We start from the raw sequence: 26583 nt of genomic DNA, 5'->3' as shown, positions 1-26583 counted from the left end.
AAAAGTAAAAGTGTTTACATTTTCTGGGGAAATTCTACAGACTGGGAAAAAATATTTAAAGCTCAGAAACGATGCATACGAGCTATTTGTGGTCTAAAGGTAGAAGAATCATGTAAATCACACTTTAAAAAGCTAAATATATTGACTTTTCCATCTTTGTATATTTATGAAGTAGCAATGTTTGTGAAAAATAATCCTAGCCAGTTTAATCTAGCACATTCAGTACATAATCGAAATTTGAGAAACGAGAGTAAGTTGCATCTGAGCCCCTCCCACACGGCCTTAATGCAAAAAGGAATTTTTAGAATGTCAGTAAAGATATTTAATAAATTGCCAGAATACATAAAATCATTACCAATACCTCTATTTAAGCGTAAATTAAAAGTATACCTCATTGAAAAGACATTTTACAAAATCTCTGAATTTTTTGATATTAGTTAATGATGTTTGCCTAAGTTCGTATCTATTTTCCTAATTAATCTTATTTCTAATTATATTATATTTTGACATATTTTAATTAATGTTTTATTATTATTGTTTTTTTTTTATGTTTTAGCAGTTAATTATTTTTTTATATTTCAATTAATGTAAAGTAATAATGTGTACCAATTTATATTTGTATGCCTAGTGGCGAAATTTTTGTTGTTTTCAAAAATTTTACAAATAAAGAATTTGAATTTGAATTTAAACGGTGACGTTCTGTAGAATTGGCCTCTTGAACTGCAACGAAATAGGCGAATGCTCTTGGCGAGGGATCGCCCCTAGGTCGAAAAATAAAATGATAAAGTCGTAAAATGACAATTTTTTTTTATCGTATACTTTGGCGGACGAGCATATGGGCCACCTAATGGTAAGTGGTCACCATCACCCATAGACAATAATGTAAGAAATATTAACTATTGCTTACATCGTCAATGTGCCACCAATCTTCGGAACTAAGATGTTATGTCCCTTGTGCCTGTAGTTACACTGGCTCACTCACCCTTCAGACCGGAACACAACAATACTGAGTACTGTTATTTGGCGGTAGAATAACTGATGACTGGGTGGTACCTATCCAGACGGGCTTGAACAAAGCCCTACCACCAAGTAATAGTCAATACGTTGTCAATATTTGTCAAATACATGCCATTGTTACCGCACACACTGATACGAGTATGTCGTGTAATTTGCACGTCTTTGGAGACCCACCAAAAAAATATATTCGCCGATATCGGGTAAAAATTTATTATAAAAGTAATTACCTTTAAATATCATTATTGTAATGTGTTTTAATGTGAAAGTTACTTATCTATTTAACGCATTAAAATAAATTACTATATTTTCGATGTTTTGATGTAAAAATGAATGGTATGAAAATGACCGTTTGTCCGTTTGTTAGATTTTTTCTAAACTTATGGATTTAATTAATTTTATAAATAACATATGAAAATAAGTCCGGAATTAATAAATATTATTTATTATTATAAATGTCGAAGTAACTCTGTCTGTCTATCGCTTTTTCACGACCAAACCGCTAAACCGAATTTGACGAAATATGGTACGAAGCCAACTTGAATTCCAAGAGAGGACATGCTAGCCTAGACTGCCGAGCACGTGGCAACCAACACCATTAAATGCGAGCGCAGCCACGGGTGTCTACTAGTCTTTTACAGAATCATAAGACTTTTAAAGTAAAAAAAATAATAATATATTTTTCACACAATATTATTCCTTGCTAAATCCAATTCCATCCATCAAAACCTTGTATTTAAGTGAACTCTTGAATTAAATATTCAGTTTAACATTTTTTTTAGTGTACCCAAAAGTTTGACATTAGATATGTTACAAGATATATGATGCGCATGAGAAAAAAAATCGTGTTATTAACGGTATGATGGATTAGCTCAGTAAAAGCAGATAGACCCCAATATTACCAGTTCGAATTTTACATTATTTCTGTGCACATGAGCTGAGATGGCCCAGTGCGTGCATCTTAACTGATGATTGCGGGTTCAAACCCAGGCAAGCACCGCTGATTCATGTGCTTAATTTGTCTTTATAATTCATCTCGTGCTCAGCAGTGAAGGAAAACATCGTGAGGAAACCTGCATGTGACAAATTTCATAGAAATTCTGCCACATGTAGATATATTCCACCAACCCGCATTGGAACAGCGTGGTGGAATATGTTCCAAACCTTCTCCTCAAAGGGAGAGGAGGCCTTTAGCCCAGCAGTGGGAATTTACAGGCTGTTGTTGTTTTTGTCCTGTGCACATGATATTGAAGTAGGTACAGATTGCATGTATAATTATTTTGAACGTTAAACTACGTTATAAAGCTAAACTGTTTGTAACGTTTGAATGAATAAAGCTCAGTTTTAGATAGCCTGTTTATTAAGTAAGGTTATTGGTTATTTACCTCCGCTCTATGGCCTTTGAAATCTTAACAGTAACCGTTAAACGTAATAGAGAATGACACTGTATGAAACAAACACGTATTGTCTGCATTCAAAGCTGGGTCATAGCTAGATGTATAGATAACGTAAATATAAAAAAATAACATGATTTCGGATAATGCTGGTTTTGTTAACTTTTAAAATCAAGTTGAAATTCGATTTAAATGTTTATATTTGTGGTTAATATTCTTATGTAATAATTCCGCGTGATACTATAAATTATTATATAGTAACAATGACTTGTATGATCAATCGACTAGCGGAATGTTTACGGAGATAAAAGCATTGTCATCACCAGTCACCACTTAAGTGGGTCAAAGTTGTTAACACGACGATGTTTGCAATCTATATGAAGTCTATATTATAAACTGTTGTTGTATTATAACTTTTAAACGACTATAACTGAAAAATTAGCCGACTATGTTATTGTAACAAAGGCTTTAAATAAACAAAGAACACGAACTACTTATGAAACTTCTACACGATCAGTGTTTATCATTCCAGGTCTATATATGTAATATGGATGTTTCATTCGCCCTGATATTTTAATAAAATAACATAGCATAACAACGAGTTCATATGTACTGTTTAGGACTAAAAGTATGCAAGTGACACCCGTCCCAATTACTAAGTTAAGCCATACATTCTCAAGGGGTATTTGTAATACATCGGGAGTTTTTTATGGTCAGATAAGTTAGTCCCCATTCTCAAATTGCCTGAACTATTGCCCTAAAAAAAGCAATAAATATATGTATGTAGTTGTATATCAACGTAAAGATTTATTATCTTGATTGAGATATAATCGTATAAATGTAAATGTTATAAACCTCAATGCAACGACCTCAAACATACGGGATAAAGGCTAGCAATTAATAAAGATGATAACTATAAAGATATAACTTATCTTATTTAGTATCACATTTGGTTACTAATTAATCCTAGGCTCGAGCTAAAAGTACTCTCTTGAATGACATGATATTGACATATCAAATAAAACTGAAAAATATGATATCTTATCAGTGACGAATCAACAGATTCGTCAAACTTAAGCCTTGGCTTTTTCAGCCTATTTATCTTTGTCTGTCTCAGAGCTTGAATGCTTTAATTTTATAATTGCATGATATACATAGTTGAAATTACTCATAATAATAATTATGATAAATTACTCATACTAAAAAACTGGTAAATAGATAATGGTATGACTCTGTAAATTAAACAGATATAATCATCTGTTTAGTTTAAGGATTAATGCATGTTAAGACAAAAGAAATCGCATTTCATTCCCTTAAAATGAATGTACGAAATCCATTTATATACCTATACTTTTGCGTTACGATCTTCACCACCACCATTAGCGGGCTATATCAGCCAACCCACTATATAACAGATATGTTATATTACAATGCTATGTCCATTCATCACTATATTTTCAATACTTTTCAGTTTGCTTTCTACTTATTTGATTTTGAGGTACAATATGTAGTCAGCAAATAAAAGCTTTGAGGACGCAATATCATCAAACTAATTACAATAAACTAATTCGTCAGTTCAAAGCTTATTAATTAAAGTACTTGCAGTTTGATTAGTTTAAAAATATAGTTGATTACTTGATTAGCTATATTCATAAGATGAATTTGGAACCTTTGGGTTAACATCTCTAACAGGAAATTTGTCTGTATGCATATACGAATCACATTACTATACCAAGATGATATTAAAATGGCGAAATGAAACTTAACAGATTGTGATGCTTGATATATCATCAATATTGAAAATAAAAATACAATATAATTTGTCACAAGTATTGTTAAAAATGATTCATAATAAATAAATTTCAATTAAATTTATCTTATAAATATATTTTACAGATTGTTAATTCTTATAGGTATAGCATTGTTGTTTTTCGTTGTTCCTTCTTTCATATATATTTTTAACATTTATGTATCTACGAACAGCTTTAGTTACGCGGTTTTAATCTGCCAATTTTTATTAGAAACGCTGAACGATTTGCTGAACTGATTGTTTTTATTCCTTATCTCCATATGACCAACTGTTTGGAAAGTTATAAGTAGTTTCTAACTCATATTACATACCTAACAGTATGTAAGTAAAGTCATCAATTTTTATATTTTAATTTTAATCTGTGATTTCTATTTTGGCCAACGTGTGTTTATATCTACGTTTTATTCTTCTTAGCTCCAAATGAACTTGTAATCGGTGGAAACTTAATTGGTTTATGTATTTATTTTTGTATGAATTATTTTCAATTGATTGACTGTAATACTGTTTGTTTCCCAATAAACAAATAAATAAATAAATAAAGTTAAAATAGGAGAAAATTAAGGTTAGCTTTGATGAATATTTGTCATAAATAAAAAACACGATAAATTTATGTTTCGTGCGGAACAATCCAAGCATTTTAATGTTGTAGCAGTAAAATGAAGCGGTATCGGCCATCGCTAACAATATAAATTATAAACATTAGGTACATGTCGCGCGTTCGTATTCGCGGTCGATTTGTATATATATCCGTCCTTGTCACTCATCCACTTCGATTCCTATGTTGTTTAATATTTTGATGGTTGGTAACTGGTTAAATTAGAATGTTATTCGTTCGGAATAAAGTCTTGGAGATGAAGAATATCTCTGCGTTTACGGTTGCTGATTACGATAACGTGATATAAAATATCTTATTTATTATACTTCCCTTTGCTGTACTTCCCCATGCGTCTTTATCTTGAGATTATATATTAGGAATAAGATAAACAATATCAATATGTCTATATCAATTGTTAGTTGTCTGGGACCTAGATAAAGGACATATTGATACTAACACTATTATAAAAGTCTGCGCGCCGTGTCTCTCTGACTGCCAAACACGGCGAACTCTTAAACTATGAAATCTATGTTAAGACGGCTATAATCAATGGTAGAAATATTGTATGCATTACGATACATACATTTTAAGTATCTAGTTATTCCATCCGTGTGAAGCTGGCGATGCTAGTTGGTGAGCTAGTCAAAGTTAAAGGGCTTATGAGTAAAATAAATTTCACGGTTGTAGTCACCTGGATAGTAATGTACTGTTAAGTCGTTATAGATTGTGTATACTATGTTCGTAACGCTAGTTTTCTTCTATATAATTTACAGTGGTCTACATAAGTATTCATTATTTACAATTAAATATTATTTGCATGTCAATCAAATCTAAATCATATGTATAAATGAAATCGAATTTTTAAACATTGAAATATCTTGAAAAACCTTGCTCGACAAAAACACCTACTTACACACTACTGATGCTATCTTTATTTCAATGGCAGGATACGTAAAGCTAAACAAACGAGATTTACATATTCCATCCGATTAGCTAATAGCTCTGCTGTATTTTGCACTGCAAACAATTCTTGATTAATACATCTTTATTTTTATTACAACACTATTCTACTTCATTTCAAAAAACAACTTTAATTTTACTCCTAAAAGTCTGATAACAACTTAGAAGATATTTAAGACGACATTTTCTTATGAAACCATAATGAATACCACAGATTATTTTAGATCTAGGTCAATGACGTCATACCGATTCAAGGTTATAGTTTTTGATTTGACTAAACTTCTGCTTTTGGGAATGGTTGTAGATCTTAACTACTTCTGTTCTAAATATTCTAGCATGAAATGAATCAATTCTAATAAATAAAAATATATCCCTGTCCATAGGTGGAGCTTCCGACTTTTCAAAAGGGGTTACAAAACTGGATTAACGTTAGAAGATCTATGGCAAGCTCGAAAAGGTGATCACTCTGGCCGCTTAGGCGACCGGCTCGAGGAAGCATGGAATAGGGAAATGGAAAAACATCACACGAAAAAAGGCAAACCTTCTCTCACCAGAGCAATTATCAGTTGCTTCTGGGTCGAATACATGATGTGTGGTTTATTTGTAGGCCTGCTTTTTATCATTTTATGGTAAGTTTTTCTGTATATTTTTTAACTAATCGTGGTAACTTATAACTTACACAAAAAAATCCCGAAAAACAAATCATAACAACTAAGGGAATAATATCATTTATTCCTAGGACTGTTTGTTTCTTATCGACCGACTTTAAAAATGTACGAATGTGTCAATTTTGATCGGAAATGAATGCACGTTTTTATTAATTTAATTTTTGATTAATTTATAATTCTTCTTTTTAGGCCGATGGTACCTTATTGTCTAGCTTTATTTATAGAATATTTTTCCGGAGATAAAACTCCAGAAACGTATAGGAATGCTCATATTTATAATTTCGCAATGAATGTTTTGACGATAATTACCGCCTTGATGTTGAACCACCAAACTTTAGCTCAAGGCTCTATCGGGATGAGAGTCAGAATAGCTGCTTGTTCAATGTTATATAGAAAGGTTAGTATTTTATTATATTGTAGGCTTGTTGCCAAATTTTGTTAACAATTTTCCCTTTGCTTATAATCAAAAGCTTTTTTTATTTTGTACTAGTAATATAGGCAAATATAGCTAAGTATTTTGATATTTAAATAAATGAATATAGTTCTCAAAAGGACGTTTCGAATTGTAGGTCCATGTTAAAATAAACACAATGTTTGCTGTGAAATTTTGAGTGCTTTTTTTTCAACTCTCTTTACGTATGCAAAAACTGTTTATTTAATTCAAAATGTCCCTTTCGGAACAATGATATTCTTATAAATTACTAGAACATCATTGTTTCGGAATTACAGTCGAATATTTTACATACATATAAGAATTTATTTTGTATATGTTGCAAAACTCGGAACGGTTCAACAGCTTGTATTGAATATGTGTTTTATTTTTCCCGTTTTTAGATCTTGAAGCTAAACCGGATCGGCTTAAGTAAAACAGAGCCGGGACAAGTAATAAACTTAATGTCGAACGATGTTAACCGTTTCGATATAGCCGCTTTATTTTTAAACTACATTTGGGTTATGCCAATAGTGGTCCCTGTTGTTTCTTACCTGGTCTGGCAACACATCGGCTGGGCTACATTGGCTGCCCTTGCGGTCATATTCCTACAAACTGTACTTGTTCAAGGTAATTTTGACCTTATAATACTTGTTTTTAAGGTCATTTTGAATTCATCTTCAGGCTACGTATCCTAAAATCATTTAATCAATAACTTAAACAGTTTTAAAAACAATATACCTACTTTACTATTGCAGTACCAGTAATTCGTGCGTTATCAACCAGTAACAAGAATATGTACGATACGGAATTACTATAACGTGTTTCATAAATTAAAGTTCGTTGCCTCAGTCATTACCGTAATTAGGTTTAATATTGATAAAGTTAAACTTATGATTATAGTAATTTGAGGTAATGGCTCTATTCAATAACTTATTGTTTACTGTTAGTCACGAAGACATTATATATGTATTCAATAATCGTAGATTTATGGAATTACATTTATCTGATAAATAGATTTTATGGTGTTTGCTTTTAGCATATTTATCTAGTCGTCAAGGTGCTTTAAGAGGCAAGATAGCGAAACGTACAGACGAAAGGGTCAAAGTTATGAGTGAACTTGTTAATGGGGTGCAAGTAATAAAAATGTATGCATGGGAAAAACCGTTCGAAAAACTGGTGGATAAATTGCGCAAGTATGTAAAAAATTCTAATTAAATTAAGTATATCAAAAATGAATACGATTGGAATAAATTACTCACTATATCAGTAAAGTTTCACTTTGCATAATGATAGGGCAACTTTAAAGCAATGAGTCAACCGACAAACATTACACATAATTTTAATATTCGTAAACATTTTTTTATTCTTACATGTAGTTTGACTATTTGCTTTTATATTTTTATAAAAGACAAAAAACTTTAGCGATTTTCCCGCTTTGTGTATAAACAATTGAATAAAGAGTAGATAAAAAAAGTAATTCGAAAATGATTATGGAATTATTTATACTCTTTGGTGGTGGGTGTTAGTGCAAGCCCGTCTGGGTAGGTACCACCCACTCATCAGTTATTCTACCGCCAAATAACAGTACTCAGTATTGTTGTGTTCCGATTTGAATGGTGAGTGAGCCAGTGTAACTACAGGTACAAGGGACATGACATCTTAGTCCCCAAGGTCGGTGGTACATTGACGATGTAAGGAATTGTAATATTTCTTACAGCGTCATTGTCTATGGTTGATGATAACCACTTACCATTAGGTGGCCCATATGCTCGTCCGCCAAACTATATCATAAAAAAAAATGTATTTAAAATATATAACCGAGCAGTCTTTAAAAAATATTATATATTTCAGATACGAAGTAAAGTTCATATTAAGAACTTCCTATATCAAGGGCTTCTCGACAGCCCTCAGCGTGTTCACGGAGCGGTTCATCCTCTTCGCAGCAGTCGTTGCGTTTGTAGTCGCAGGGGGTGAAATACGTGCCGGCATTACGTTTTCTCTGGTTCAATATTATAATTTGTTACAACTGGCTTGTAACATATTCTTTCCTATGGCGCTGGCGTTTCTAGCTGAATCCAAAGTGTCCATAAGACGTCTTGAGGTATATTAATATAGAACTTACCTTTTGTTTTTCTTAAATTGATTAACAAGGCAATAACTGATTTATCACTACTCTACAGAGAAGTAAAGATTAACAAACCCTTGATATATTATATACTCTATGCCTTTTACTAAAAGCTTTAGTGTATTATGCACTATAAACAGTTGATTACTTTATTTTTATTTATTACAACACTATTTCATTTCACTATTATAATAATTTTATTTTACTTAAATTGAAATTTAAAATGCCAAAATTGTTTATCTAACTTTATTTCTCTTGTAGTTAGAACAGATTATAATAAATTTTAATCAATAAAAACGTTAGATATAAATGTAGGTAATACCAGCAATTATGTTTTGAATGTAGAAAATGATTAAATAAAACAATTTTAGGAATTTTTGACACTTGAAGAATTGGAAACAGACGAACCTAAATCGAATGGCATAATTGCTAATGTCTTAAGCAATGGAATAGATAAAGAAAAAGAAAAGGAAAAAGAAAATACAAATACGAAAGTGAAACCCACCGGCTTAGTCTTATCGAACGTGAACGCGAGCTGGCAAGCCAACCCCATCGTGCACACGCTGAGGAACATATCATTAACTGCTCAGCCTGGCGAGTTCATTGGAGTTGCAGGCTTAGTTGGATCAGGCAAAGTGAGTATGCACTTTTTAACTTCTGTTGATACTGTCTTCATTATTTCAATATTTACATAAATATATATGTATTTTGAGCAACCAAATCTAAGGTATACTAAGGAAATGTGAAGGTCTGGTCCGCGCGATATCGAGACATAAAAGGCAGCCGGTTATATTTTTTTTCTGTGTGTTATTTGTTATTGACCTTTCTACCCTTAACAGCGTAACCGGGCATAGAGACCCGATCATCATAAGCCACCGTCCATTTATAGGTTTTCTGGTATTAGCGTGTTAACAAAATGGAGCTACATCGAAAATTATTTATATTCATACAAAACCCATTTTAAGGAATAAATAATATTCCCAATTACTTTTAAAATTAAGTCTAAAGTTGGTGAACTGGGGACGACAATAGCCTAAGTGGTCAGTCGTGAAATATTGCGCTGTTGGCTCTAACATATAAAATAATCCTCAATATATTTTTGATAATATGCAAATGTGGATTCTTTAATATGATAAGATAATATTTTATATAATTCATGTAAATTAATTGAACAATTATGTTATGAATTCAGTGTAAGCATTAATTTGTATTTTATATCTATTTATCGATTTAAAATTATATTCTAAATATTTTCGTGATAACGATTTTCTTCACTACCTTTTTTTACGCTCCATTCCTTAAGTTTTGTTGCGACATCTAAATTTAGACTTTAGGAGACCGGCCTTGAACTTGCTACGTGAACGAGAAAGCATATACAAGTAGCGTATGTTTCTTCGTCATTTAGCGCCTCGGATTTGCACGGGTGCAATGCTCATACTTTATATTCTACAGAATTTGTTTATTTACAACAACACATTAGAAACATCTAAAATTATCAGTGTTTCTTTACTATATTGCCCGTGTATTATATACAAAAACCTTCCTCTCGAATCACTACATTTATTAAAAAAACCTTATTAAAATCCGTTGTGTTAATTAAAAGATCTAAGCATACATAGTCAGACAGCGGTAAGCGACTTTGTTTCATTATATCTAATGACTACATATGTATGCTTTCTCGTCAAAAATATCGAGTCAAAACCTAACCTAACCAAATTTTTTTACTATATTACTTTTTTATTTTAATTTAAAGTGTTTTGGCATTTTAACATTTCGCAATGTTTTTGTTAGTTTAAGTCACCGTAACAATGACAATGACTTGGCGGCGACGTGCATTTGACGCGTTAATTAAAATAAATTCGCCACTTTTTATCAACTTTATGTTAATTAACGTAAAATTAAATTATATTCAAGTTCATTTGCTCATTTGAATTTCATGATAAAAATGTTAGTTTTCTTGGCGCAGGAGCATTATTTAGGACATTTACTTACTTTAAAAATGAAAAATATTATAATAGGTATTCTGTGTATTACTTATAAACTTAAAATAATTAAATATTAAAGCTTTATTCTTACACTAACAAATATGCCAATGTAATAATTGTGCTCCAAAATTGTTTATTCATCTTATCATTCGAGTTCTCGTAATAGGCACCCGCTGTACATAAAATAAAGAAAAATCCCGCTGATTTTGTTTCACCAGTTCTTCTCACTTCCCAGGTGTTAATTTCCTAACTGTTCCATATTTAATAAAGATTTTTCATTTTGACTTGAGATATTGAATGATACGGGACATAATATAGTAAATATTTTACGTATATTTATTTTTTTATCATGAAATCAATTTCTTTTTTCCTGTTTATACAGTCGTCTCTTCTACAAGTGATCCTGGGAGAGCTGCAGCCGGCAAGCGGCAGCGTTTCGCTCGGCGGGGCGCGGCTGGCGTACGCGAGCCAGGAGCCGTGGCTCTTTGTGGCCTCCGTCAGGCAAAACATACTCTTCGGCTTGCCCTACGACCGCATGAGATACAAGAAGGTAATATATAATGATTTATTTGTCCTTCATAAACCACTTTATATAATAGACAGCTTCGTATTTTTTGTAACGATAACGAAAATAAATGAAATAAATTTTCAAAATATTGTGAATATTTTAGTCTGCGATGGCAGTTACCATTAGACTAATTATGATTAATAATAAATCATGATGTTATAGACACTACAAAGACATCTTCAATTTAATTAATGACTAAAATAATGTCTTGTAGGTCATTATTTCAGTCATTCATAAACATATTTGGCTATAATATTAATAGTAATGATTTACGAACAATGCTGGCACTCTATCCGCTAATAATGTGCTGTGATATATTTATTATAAACATATCTTCATTTTAGAGATGTGAAATACTACCTTGAAAATTTTTTATCTGTTACAATTTAGCTGTGGTTTTTTACGACACGTACAGGTTTTCTGACAAGTGTAACTCGCTAAGAAGTGTATGAACGTATGAGCTCGTATACGTACTCGTAATAATTCAGTGACGCTTGCCCGGACATGAACCTGTGACCTTAGATTATAAGTTACGTACGATTACACAACACTTTCGGATAAGAATATTTGATTAATTATTAAACGCCAATTAACGCGGTACTTACGGTTATAAGTAAACGAATATTCAATTAAATATTCGTCATACTTGAGTGGACAACATTACTTTTTTTATTTGTCAGTGCAAGGAAGTAGACATGTTGCTAGGGCTGAGAAGGTACACTTCTAAGTTGCTATTGAAATCATTCGATTGTGAAAATAATTACAAATATAAATCTTATGAGTTATTTAATTTATTCATACATATAAATGCCAATCGCTGTAACAAAAGAATGAATATTATTAGTAAACATGTATAATCATTTGGCTATAAAGGGTTTACCCTTTATTCTTGTTTTAGGGTTGTTCTTTTTGTTCTTCTTAAAAAGCCTATGATTTCAAGCTTACTTTATACTTACTTACCTCATTTCTCCAAATTAGGTTCAGTGGCTTAGTCGTGAAAGAGCGATAGGTATAGACAGACAAACAGACTCAATACCGCATTAAGAACATTAGTACATTTGTATATATTACATCTGCAAACCTTGTAACAATTGTACAAAGCATTTTATATTACCAAAACTCTTTAATAAAGTCTTTGACCAAATTAGTCAAAAATGACGACACATCCGATTCCATATAAAGTAAACCACGTAACCCTAATATGCATAAAACACATACAGTCATACAGTAGCGTCAAAAGTTAAGTCAAAATATATCTACAAAAAAGTTTAGGCAGTAATTTTTATAACACCTAACTGATAAAATGATTAAACCAATATACATAAAACATATACATCAAAATCGGGAGTTTTAGTATTTTATATTATTATACAATCTATGCCGAGATGGCCCAGTGGTTAGAACGCGTGCATCTTAACCGATGATTGTGGGTTCAAACCCTGGCAAGCACCGCTGATTCATGTGCTTAATTTGTCTTTATAATTCATCTCGTGCTCAGCGGTGAAGGAAAACATCGTGAGGAAATTTGTCACATGCAGGTTGCATGTGACAAATTTCATAGAAGTTTTGCTACATATGTATTAAACCAACCCGCATTGGAACGGCGTGGTGGAATATGTTCCAAACCTAAAGGGAGAGGAGGCCTTTAGCCCAGCAGTGGGAATTTACAGGCTGTTGTTATTGTTGATACAATATATTCGTGCCTGGGTACAGTAAGAGCTTTATAGGTTATTTAAATTGAAGAACAAATATAAATATAAAATGGATTGGAAATACTCGAATTTTCTTTAATACTATATGCTCGTATTATACATATGATCTTGAATCACTGTGTATATTGATGAAAGCCGCATTAAGTCCGTCTGTAGTAATACTGTTATGTATGTATGTTTTATACTATGTTGAAATAGATACTGATATTCTAATCACAGCCTGAGAAACACTCACTAGTATGAATTTGTAATGTCTACGATTGACAATCGGCACTCGATAGGTAGGTATGTATGAAATATTTACTTGATAGCATGAGGATTGTTATCGTGAGTCAAGAGCCATCGGTCATCGGCAATATAGTATCACTTGCCGGGTGGAAGTGCGAGTACAGTTTAGGAGTAAGGATGATTTAATTTATACAATTACGGTGATCAAAATTATGATCACCGATTTATTTATCTCTTAACGCGCATATTGAGTTCATAAAATCAAACTAAAGTTTCAAATACATTCAATATTTGGATCAGTATGAGCTGATTATTTTATAAATATCTGATGTAAAAAAAAATACAAAATACGCAAAAAAAGCAAAATAATTAACTATATTTTGAACAAATCAATACAACATGAGATCAGATTTAACTTAGGTATACTAAATATAAAATAATAAAATTACACGCTATCGTAATATTGTAATCTAAATATTCTTTATTTATAATATTAATTAACTTTTAAAAAATATTACATCTTTTTTTTATTTTCGGTTTGTAGTTTACGGATCTAAAGATGCATATTCGCTATTTAAATAAAATTATAACGACCTGTTTTTATTTCTCTGTTTAAATAACTCAAACTGTAGGTCTGTTGATTTATTGATTCTAAAACTATATTTAAAATACAAACTTATAGTCTATTATAGAATTCTGCTACAACAAACTATAAATATATAAAATACGAGATATTATATAATATGTAGACCAAGTTACGTTATTAGTATGTGGGAATAATAATGATATAAAATATTTGATATGTTCGAATGAGTATTGACATTTTATCAAGGTCGATTGATTCTGTAGGTATGATATAAGCTTGAAGATAGTGATGTGCTCGGTTTTATTGATAAACGTTAGAAGTATTTGAAATAGTTTAAAAAATATTTTTTTAAAAATAAACTAGCATTCAAATTAATCTTTTAATATTCGGCGTTAAACAAATGCAAGGGATAGGTTGTAATAGAATAAAAACAATTTATTACAATAATATTCCTTAATTTACTGACGTATAATGTTACCATTTATAAATATTTTCCTACTGTTTCCTGTTGAACAATTTAAAACATGAAGTTGGGTTTAGTCATCCATTCGTCTTCAAAGTAATAAACAAAGGCATCGCCTTGTCAAAACTAAACAAACACTGAACAAAAGACTTGGGTTAGTTGCACTTCTTGTTAGCCGTTACATGGGTTAAGGTAACCTCGGTTCAGGCTTTCATTGTTAAAAATGTTTCACGTCTTAATGTTATAATTTATGTAAACTTGTCACTTGTATATTTGTTACCGGTACTGTTCTAACATTAGATTGTGTTATGCTAAAGGGAAGGTCTCTTATATCTATACCTACGTGATTTTTTAATATGATTTATATAAAATCTAGTAGTAGCCCACGGCTTCACTCACGTTTTGATGTTGGTTTTCATGTGTCAGGCAAAAAAATGTAGCCGTCCTTCCTTCCTTCCTTCCTTACGTCATTTCTTGGAGTTCAAGTTTGCCTCATACCAAATTTAATCAAAACCGGCTTAGCGGTTTGGTGGAAGAGCGACAGACAGACTGAGTTTGTTACACATTTATAATACTATTATAGATTACCTTGCCTAAGCGATATTTAACGTTCGAAAATGTTATCCAATAAGCTGTATAAGATTTGAAATTACGGAAACATTTGTGCTGTCGCGATTAATTAAACCTTAGCGAAGACTTAGATTTTTTGGCGAAGCTAAGACTTTGTTCCTCTGTCGGCAAGTTTTCACGCTCAAGAGTTTTTTTGCAATGGACTTCGCTTGCGATGCCAATCATCAATCAGGCCTCGAAGGCAATGAATAGCAAATGATATACGTTTGCGTAATTTCGATATAGATAACGATAACATTAAAGGCCTTTTTAGCAATTATCCTCATGACTTTGCGATACACTACCAGACGATACAATGAGTCTTAAGTACAATCGTTGGCCGAAAGCTGTTTTTTTATCGCACGGATATTATTGCGATGACTGAGGCTTAAACATCGTCACAATAGGAAGTGTTTAAAACGATATAGATTTCATATCTTTTTTTTAATTTTTAAATACATCTTAACCGAATTTAAAAATGGCTGTAGGAGTCGTATGTTTATTATTAGGGAAAAATAATACTATAATGCAAGTATATTACAAATATGTCTGCTATAATATTTTCGCATAGATTTATTAAAATACTTGGAAATTTTAAATTCACGACTAAGTTCACTATAGATTATATATATTATAGATACGAACAGTTTGAAGCTTTTAGCATGAAATTAGTTACAATGACTTGCAACGAACTTCAATTTAAAAAATCTTAACAATAGCAATACAATGTGACTACAGCGCGTAACAAAAACATTACGTGGTCATTAGCAACGACAGACAGAAATAGAAACATAGAATGACAAACGTTTAAGACGACATATATTTATGGCTTGCATGGACACACCGATAATTTTTTCGGTAAAACAAGAGACATAACGGTCATTATAAGTAGGATGTAACGGTTCTGTACAAACAATCAACTGAAATATGGTCCTTTTTTACCAGTTTTGCGTTGATCCCAAATATATATGTAATATGAATCAAGTAAATGTAGTAATATCGATCTAGTAGTTTTCTAAATCTACCTAATACATGTGATCATGATGACCACCTGAAATATAATGCACAGCTTAAACTGGTGGGTTTAACGGGATAAAATTTTGCACACATATTTATTACAAAATTCATCACCTAAGGGTTTAATGGGGGATGGAAGTTTGTTTTGAAATTAGTCATTTGTGATGTTAGAATATGGTAATCTATAATGAATTCATCGCCATCTCCATTAAAGATGGTCAAATTCGATATGAAGCTTTCCATGGAAGTTCGTCAGTTCTGATGTTCGAATTATAAAAATATAGGATGAAATTATTAGAACATTTCATCTGTACCTAAATAGTTAAATGGAAGTTTATGTTTAGTTAGGTATATGTTTCCGATGAGGCATCAAAATATCGGATACACGGCTGAAATAAACTCTTCTTTATAAATTTTCAATCGGTTGAAACTTTTGGGAATTTCTTAATCAATTGAAATAAGGAAATTATTATAGCATATGACATAGGCAGGCACTGAAAAAGCGTAGTAGAAAAGTCGGTACAAGAGAAACCTGCAATATAATTATGATTATGAATAAGACAATGTCATCCTAAAAAACCACCATCTCCAGTGCAATCTCTTTCTTCATTGATAAAGTCCGGCGAGATACGATACGACTGGTAAGAGTTCAAGTTTAGTACGTGGTTTCCGGGGTACTAGAATATACGTACATACTGTACACTGTATACAATTTTCAAAATGTTTTTGAACCTAGCTTAGGTTACATATAAATATAAATATGAAACAACATCACATACATTACTCTGATCCCAATGTAAGTAGCTAAAGCACTTGTTTTATGGAAAATCAGAAGTAACGACGGTACCACAAACACCCAGACCCAAGACAACATAGAATACTAATGATACCTAATCTACATTGACTGGGCCGGGAATCGAACCCGGGACCTCGGAGTGGCGTACCCATGAAAACCGGTGTACACACCACTCGACCACGGAGGTCGTCCTAGTTACATTTGTTCATATTTCCTGGAAATATAATGATATTTGTTTACAGGTGGTGACGGCATGCGCTCTAATAAGGGATTTCGAGCAGCTTCCATCTGGAGACGCGACGCTGGTCGGAGAACGAGGAATCAGTCTCAGCGGAGGACAGCGAGCGCGTATCGGACTCGCTCGAGCGTGCTACAGAAATGTTAGTACATTTATTTTCACATAATGCCAAAGATTCATAACAACCAATATGCTGCTATAGAATTACTTTAAAGAAAATTTAGCTTGTACCTTAAAAGTATCAGAAAAATGCGTGTTCCGGCACATGTTTACCAAATATGTTTGAATGTGTAAAGTAATTTCTTAAAATATACAATAATACAGTTAAATAATACATATGGGATTGTATTGAATGAAGCACAATATTATTTAAATCTGCTTTCAAAGTTAAAAATGCTGTCACCGAAATCAATTCATTCGATATTACAAAAATATGTGGTATGTTTGGATCAGTGTTGGGCATTAATCAAGCAATTGTTAATTATTTTATTAATTGACTAAAAAAGTAATTGCAATTAAATTAATTACAATTAAATTAATCGCAATTACACTTTTAATTGCACCTTGCAATTAAATTAATTTGATTAACGTATGTCAATTGCAACTTACAATTAAAATAATTGCAATTAACTTTTTTAGTTGTTTTATAAAACAATTAAAACTAACAATTAACTTTATACATCAAAATGTAATTAGTAAATTTTTAGGAAAATTAAGCTATAAGTATTAGACTTCAGACGAATAAAAATGTGGTCAAAGACTCTAAGTTTTAAGCTTATTTTTTCTAAATGTCTCTTTCCACAGAAAAAAAGTGTTTATTTTTATATTATATAATATAAAGTTGCATTGATAAATATTTCTTCAGCGTAGGTATAAAACAAAAACATTTCAAGTCGTCGTTTTCGCTCAAGTCTTTATATTTTACAGCAGTATTTTTAATTGTTATTTTTAATTAAAATTAACAAAACAATTAAAAATTAATTAATTGTTAATTGTTACTAATACAGTTAACAATTAAATAATTGTTAGTTGTGATTTTCCACAATTACAATTGATTAATTGTTAACTGTAGTAGTAACAATTAACAATTAATTAATTGTTAATCTTTAATTTTAATTGCAGTTAAAATTTGCCCAACACTGGTTTGGATCAACCGAAAATTTTAATAATTTGCATGATATATAACAGAAAAATGAATAGCGTTTTGAGCTGTCCTTCGTCATCACTAAATCACTAAAGAATAGTGACAAGTTATCACGATGACGGTGCAGTGATAAATCTATCATTTTTACATACATATGTCAGTGATTATACATAAAAAGTTGCATTGATTGATGATTTATCATAGCCTTCGCCAAATATCACGACTCATGACAATATACGATCGATAATAATCTATATTAATATGAATAAGCAGTTTTCGGTCGGACCTACATTTTATCATTTATCAGTAATTTATCAATATTGTAATTATGAATATTAATGATTGGAAGTTCTTACAATGCCTAATTTCCACCTACACAGGCAGATATTTATCTCCTGGATGATCCGCTGTCAGCTGTTGACACACATGTCGGCAAACACTTAGTGTCTGAATGCATCATGGGACTACTGCGGCACTCTACGAGAATTCTCGTTACACATCAGCTGCATCACCTCAAGACTGCGGACAAAGTTATTATACTTCAAAATGTAAGTAATTTAATAACATTAAATTTCCCACTGCTGGGCTAAGGCCTCCTTCCCTTTGAGGAGAAGGTTTGGAACATATTCCACCACGCTGTTCCAATGCGCAGTGGCAGAATTTCAATGAAATTAGTCACATGCAGATTTCCTCACGATGTTTTCCTTCACCACCGAGCACGAGACGAATTATATACACAAATTAAGCACGTATATATAGTGGTGCTTGCCTGGGTTTTAGCCCGAAATCACCGGTTAAGATGCACGCATTCCAACCACTGAGCCATCTCGGCTCATATTTCAACAACCATGGCCGAAATTTAAGCCGGAAGACACTAACCTAAATACTTTATCCGAGAATTAATAAAATTTAACTGAGTGCTTTTTAAGAAATATATGTTCAGTTATTCGTTTACCATACATTAATAACTATAAACACGATGATCTATAGGAACAATATTTAACAAATCTTTACATATATACTGACGTAATATCATATTGACGTAACAGCGACCAGCAAGTACTTGATATTCATTGTATTTACATAAATAAAACACTCACCGTTATGGCACTCCTATAGATTTACAATGTTATCAACTAATATCTCAGTACTCGATAACCTAGAATCAGTTGTAAATATTATATCAGATCGATAGTTTTCATGTATATGCATGTCATGACATGAAATCTAAAAAAAAGTGACAAATAATTATTTATAACCGTGACCTACTCCAATCACAGCACGAATAAAGACAATAAATATATTTCATATTAAATTGATATGATATCATTACGTATAGGTAATAATGATTAGGGGTTCGTCTGTTTTGACTATCAGAACTTTTTGAACAAAATTTAAATGGAATAATTAATGTTGTATTTTAAATAAGGATATTAACCAAGATTCTATATGCTTTACAATGTATTGTTGATCTTAGTTTTGTCTTAGGAGAGAAACGATTATGTAAACAAAATATAATTATACGTAACTATATTTGTCCTCGAAATAGGATTTTCAGGATTTTAAAAGCTCACTTTGTATAATAATCCTCTCATTAAAAGTTTGAAATCTATAAACAAATACGTAAGTTTTCTTATGTAATCTCAGTACGAACGTAGATATTATCTACGAGGAACGTAGATATACGCGCATCTAAATAAATACAAACATTGCTTTTATATGTTTGATCAGATAATGTAATCTTTTTAATAAAGATCTTTAATCGTTCTAATGATAAAACGTACGTTTACAAAGATTACTTACTAACTAACGTTTGCAATGATAATACGAGTATTAAGACAGATAGCCTCGTGTTGTAAACACTGCTTCTCCAATGTTCAGACTGCTTCTGAGAATTTCTTGATAAATAAAATCAATATCTTTATTGTCCTACCCGCTCTTGGACTTGAACCCAGGATCCAGGATCTTAAGATATATAAGCTATCTAGTAGAATAAATAAAAATAATCAGTTCTAGAATAATTATCTTTTCCATAGGTTGTTAGTACCTACGTTTTATTTTAAGATTCTTACCTGTTATTGTCCTCGAATGAAGATTTATCATATTTACGAGAAATAAAAGTAGTTAAAACTTCTTTTAAATCACAACAAAAATATCGTTTTACAAAATTATATGACCGTGTTAATATAATAAATATTTATACGTTTTTTATTTACTATAAGTAATATAAAGCTTCGTATATTATATTTAATGTTTATTTTATGGGTATCATAATTAATGTAAAATAACAAATGTCATATTTAAATTATACATATAATAAAGTATGAGGATAATAAGTAATTTCTATTTATACAGGGCGAAATAGAAACTCAAGGCAGTTTCGAAGAAGTATCAAAGAGTCCATTATTCGAAGAACTGCTTGAAGATGAAGAGCAACCCGCGCCGCTTGAGGAGGCCCGCGTACAAATTCGGCAACGGACCATTTCAGTCCAAGTAAGTTTTTTTTTTTTTCACTCGTGTCCCTTTCTCACGGGACGTGTCTTTTAATTTAAAGAAATTATCTTAATCAGAAATTTATTTCTCAAAATAAATCCGATCTCAGCGATCTAAGTTGAGTACCTAATGTAAAAAAGTAATTGCTATCACATATTCGTGATAAAAAAAAAACTGAAAACATGTTTAAGTAAAAAGTTGTAAAAAGTTTTCAAATAACAAATTCAACTTTTCTATTAAATGTAATTAAACTTCTGTTCATTATCTCTTGTCTTAAGAGCTCGTACTAGTAATATCGAGGTAATAATAACTTATATTTTATTCGTTAAAACGCTAAGCAGTTTAACTGATGTTTCAAATATAAAATTAAATATATAAAATAACTAGCGCCCCGCCCCGGCTTCGCTTGGGTGCAAAGCAGATACTAAATGTTCTAAAGAATTTGTTTATTTACATCACATTAGAAAACTACTAAAATCATCAGTGTTTCTTTACTATATTGTCCATGTATTGTGTATCCCATACTATATTGTCATGTATTTACAAAAGCATTTGTCTCGAATCACTCTATCTAATAAATAAAACCGCATCAAAATCCGTTGCGTAGTTTTTATAACCACTTAAGCATACAGAGGGATGTAGGGATAGAGAAAGCGACTTTGTTTTATAATATGTAGTGATGCGAAAGAAGTTTGTTTGTTCACACTCAAATGGTTTCGAGACCCGTGAAATGTATACTCGACAATACTAATACCTTGATATCCGTGGTAAAATTTCAATATAATTAGACAGTCATTGAAACAAAAATACTTAGCAAAATCAATAAATTGGAAGGCGTGACGTCATCGTAAGGTGCAACAGACACGCAGAGGTAATTAAATACAATGTAATGAACATAATCTCTTCGGTACTAAAAAGTATCTTTGTATGTTTTACTCTATACGCGAACGATTATGAAAAGCTTTAGTCATTATTTGTTGAATGATAATAAATATTCATTAGTTATATTAGAACTAGAAATTGCTACACACTTTTGGGGCTGATAAAAAAAAAGTTGAGCACATAAATATATTGTATATGGATATGTTGTTGAATGAACAAACAAACGGACAACTTTCGTATTCATAATATTATGAGAATAAAGTATTTAACTAACCAAAACTATGTGAAAATAAAATTGAGCTTGAAAGATTTTTTTTTAATTTGACATTTAATTAAATTGTTTTTTTTTTTTTTAATTTCAAAATTAGTCTCACACAAGCCACAGCACAACAGCGGAAGCCTCGCCAGAAGAGGAAGAGGAACAACAGGAAACCGCTGAATTAATAGAACAAGGTTTGATTAAACTCATTTATTCTAATTTAAGTTATAATTAAATTAATTATATATTTATACATAACAAATATTTATTAATATTTAAGAAAGGTATTAAGTGTTTATTTATGATTCGTCAACAAAATCTAGTGCACACAAAATACTTACACATAATCAGTTAATGTTTTATGCATTCAGTTTTATAATGAACAAAAATTATTTGACATATTTTACATTAGACACTACATTATTTTTATACGTTATTTATCAATAAATAAATAAATTTATAATCAAGCGTGCCTAGTGCCTAGGAATTATGTTATTGAACGAAGGCTCGTGAGTCAGACAGATGACAGACACCGATTCCAAGCAAACGAGATGCTTTTATGTGCCTCAAGCGCTTTTCACAATGTCGAAAGTCATACACACTTTAGTACTTTATGGTAGGACTTTTCGCAGGCCTGTCAAATATTTAGTACCTATTGTTGTGTTAGAAAAAATAGCTATATTTTTTATCTTCAATGAGTTTCCAAGATTTGTACCAACAATTTTTACTAACTCATTTTATTGTGATTACGCTGGTTTACTCATCTTTCCTATCGTAACACAACTAGTTATTACTATCGAGTTTTAGAATAAATGATAAGTGCTGGTATCTACCCAGTTGGGCCCGCAAAAATTTCAACCTTTTAAAAGAACCAATTAACTATTTATACTACTATGTATTTGATGATTTCGAGTTTAAAACTATACATACTTGCTTTTTAAACAATAGATGCTGAAACGAAGATTGTGAAAATGATATGAATAAACATATGAGATATGCAGTTCTAATGACCTTCTGTATAATTTTAACAAATTACCTTTGGTACTAACAGCAGCTATTAATCATGTCGTTCCCACAAAGAAAACACGTGATTGTAGATTAACCACGTGATTCAACACTGGGTCACGAAAATAAAATAGCGGGTCGTTTTAAGATGCTTCTATGTTGTTTAATTGTACTCATACGATTAAATTGCCTGGCATGTCTTCGAAACGGCGATTACGCAATTGTCATGTAATTGACGCTTTAATAATTTTCCGTACTTCTATGTTAACAATCAAAAGTTGTTTGTTTTGTTTGCTTATATACCAAATTAAAAAAAAAAAACTTCAATAACAATTTAAAGAGTTCCTATATATAAATTTGTATATTTTATTATCTATATAATTCAATAGTAGTAGTATTATGTAATCACACCTTATCTCGATATTTACCCTAACCCACTCATTAATCATCAATGTTTGTTCGTAGGTCGAGTATCAGGGTCGGTATACACGAAATACTTCCGAGCCGGCGGGAACTGGTGCCTTCTTATTTCAACCATGATATCAATCCTCCTGGCCCAAATCATCACATCGGCTGGTGACCTTTGGCTCACACACTGGTATTGCTTTTTTTCCAGTTAAACAATTACGATTTTTTCTAGGTAGACGTATCATTCTCTAGGTTAAAACAATATTGGACGCAACCCTATCAGTGTAAAAGTTGTTTATATTCAATTGTAAGATTCGAGCATAAACAGAGGCATAATATATTGACTAACTCTATATTGATAAAAATGTTCCCACGAATAATCTTATCAAGAAAATACTTCACGTACAATAACGAGCGCATTTATGTGTATTGGATGGACCCATATACTGTTCTGACACCGAATATCAATGCAAATGCAGAGTTCATTGTTGTGCTTTGGTTTAGTTAGCCAGTGTATGATGCACAACAGATAACATCGATAATACTATAATATGCTACATATATTTTAAATAACTCATTTTAAACCACGGTACCACAAACACCCAGACCCAAGATAATAAAAAAACCAATAAACTTTATCTACATCGTCTCAGCCGGTAATCGAACCCGGGAAGTGGCTTACCCATGAAAACCGTGAACACATTACTCAACTGGCAACTCATTGTAGTCTAAATATCGAGTTGTTAAATAAAATACTACTAAGAATTTTTTATGTAACTAGGCTCTTGTCAATTATTCCTTAGACAGTATTCATTATTATGAATTCCGTTCAGTGTCTTTAACAGTATATCATTTCAGGATGAATGATGTTGAATTAAGACGCGCAAGAGATGAACTAATGGCTGACATTGGTAACGGTGACTCAAATTCCACGAGCAATAGTTCGTTGAGTTACGACGATATGCTGGAAACAAATGTAACATCGCCTCTGGATAGCTTAGTATCTACGAGCACCATGAATCCAAACCTCACAGTCATCGGCACTATGATGAAGACAGCGATCACTATACAAAATATTGCATTAAACGAGGAACCCTTCGATCATTCGTACTATATTTACATTTGGGCCGTCGCTATTTTGGGATGTATCATTCTAACAACCGGAAGGTAAGCACTGATCAATTTTAATACCTGACACCTTGTGTCAAATATTATTTTTCTTAATTATAATTAGTTGTACATCCTAAGTTGGTTTGAGTATAATTTGATTTGATTACCAATAATTATTCCATTGCGGACGCTTCCGCTACAATAAACAACTATGATTTAAATTTCAGCTTTCTACACCTAGTAGTTTTGCCTTTGCATTGGTCGGTCAAAACAAACTATTTTATGACTGTATGTAAAAATATTTGTCACTCAGAGATGTGAATATTTTACAACAGATCATGATGTAACTGTTTACTTAAGCGCCGCAATAGAAGTCACACCAGACGCATATTGTTTTAGTTTAGCTTTTTGTCAAAAAGAGATAGCTATACATATCCGATACATGTCTGCCAATGAAATAGATACTCGACGATGTCACTATTTTTTTATGCATACACTGGTCAAACCGTCAAGGACTTAAGAATGAAACCAACATCTTAATTATTTTATTTTAAGTTGTAAATTAGTTTGTTTTCTTATTTTAATTTAATGTTCCACATAACCGACATGTTCAAAATATTTTTACATATTTAAATACGTGGACCAACTTCTCCGAACTGCTCAATTTGTAATGTATAAGTACGACACAACTTGATGTCGCATCGGCAACATTCGTAAAACCGATCACATCCGAATTGAGTACGCTATCCCAAATTATCAATATTTATTTCTCATGCGAATATGATCTTAGCACAAACGTAATAACTTGTAATATCATATGAACTAATATATTCGTCAATTTGACGCGTCGGTTTACATGCACTTGCTTTCTCCGACGCGTGAATCTATAGCGACGAATAGCGTCGAATGGCGCGACAGGGAGCAATTTCTATTGGTTGTGTAAATCGGCAGTAATCGGTTTTATTTTTATTCCATTGCATTTTCCGATGCTACATCTAATTTGTATCGTACTATACCTAATGATCTTTTACACGTATTGATGAATTGTGCTCGGAACGAATCAGTTAGAAGTAGACTTAATTTAGATATAAAGTCTGTTGGACAATTCAATGTCATTCTGACAAATCCAATGTCAAATCTCGCAAAAATGTTGTCCAATGGTTTTAAATTTAATATATTCTATCTTTGTATCCTCCTAAGAATTCTCAACCAGGGCGACATGTTCGCTTATGCGAAAAAGCCCTTTTTTAGAATAAAAAAAAACACGTGGGCCACTTCACGTATTTAAATATTTAAAAATATTTTGACTATTATTTTTTGTTGTTTATTATTATTGTGAAATATGTTACTGAAGTTCGTCTAGAGGTCGAAATAAAAAAGAATTAGGAAAATGTTTAAATATATGAATTAGCATGTTTTTATTTTATTGATAACATAAAGGATCGTCGCAAACAGGGAAAATTTAAATTAAATCTTCGTAGCGACTGCGACGCCTGCATAAACAGCTATCAATTTTAATATATTTTATTTGTCTCGTTACAAATAGGCTACTCAGTAGACTATGATATGAAGATGTATATGGGTCGAGTATTATAAGATCAAAAACATGGATTTTCTAAAATTATTACTACATTTGGCTTTCCTGGAGGAACATTAAACTTTAACATTTATTAGGCGCTGTACGTACGATACATCGATGAATTCATAGTTATAAGAACCTAAAGATATCATGAAAAAAGGCCATCGTTTTCAAACTTCAAAAGTAAAGACAGTCAAAAATATATTTAAAATCGTATCGCGAGTGTCAGATGTCTCGTCTCTCATTTTATTAAGCAGAGATTTTGTCATTGTCTATATCGGGCATATTGGAGGGGGAATGTGAGTTATGTAGGATTCTTACTCACTAAACTACGAGGGTTACGGAATCGCTTTGACATAACGCACCCGTGGAAGCATCCGAGATGCCTCTCATACAGTGATCCACAAACATTCGCCGATACTTTCCTAGTTTTTAATTGTGTATTTAATTTTATGAAAAAATATAAGTTTGAGAAGTTTTTGTAGGAAATGTCAAACCATAT

General features: G+C 31.7%; 1 protein-coding gene across 1 annotated transcript in view; it reads left to right on the top strand.

The window, feature by feature from the left end:
* Positions 1-26583, top strand: part of LOC124542880 (ATP-binding cassette sub-family C member 4-like) — a 42743-nt gene that overhangs the window by 2878 nt on the left and 13282 nt on the right. Inside the window, exons 2-14 of the mRNA XM_047120775.1 lie at positions 6157-6402; positions 6631-6838; positions 7276-7501; positions 7911-8067; positions 8726-8975; positions 9371-9634; positions 11367-11534; positions 17206-17343; positions 18726-18893; positions 20701-20838; positions 22089-22173; positions 23450-23582; positions 24251-24559. Of these exons, the coding sequence (XP_046976731.1) occupies positions 6157-6402; positions 6631-6838; positions 7276-7501; positions 7911-8067; positions 8726-8975; positions 9371-9634; positions 11367-11534; positions 17206-17343; positions 18726-18893; positions 20701-20838; positions 22089-22173; positions 23450-23582; positions 24251-24559 (2490 nt within the window). The remainder of the gene's footprint in view (positions 1-6156; positions 6403-6630; positions 6839-7275; positions 7502-7910; positions 8068-8725; positions 8976-9370; positions 9635-11366; positions 11535-17205; positions 17344-18725; positions 18894-20700; positions 20839-22088; positions 22174-23449; positions 23583-24250; positions 24560-26583) is intronic.

This window comes from Vanessa cardui, chromosome 2, assembly GCF_905220365.1.
Source record: "Vanessa cardui chromosome 2, ilVanCard2.1, whole genome shotgun sequence".
In the NCBI taxonomy this organism is placed as follows: Eukaryota; Metazoa; Arthropoda; class Insecta; order Lepidoptera; family Nymphalidae; genus Vanessa; species Vanessa cardui.
This window is presented reverse-complemented; position numbering and strand designations above follow the sequence as displayed.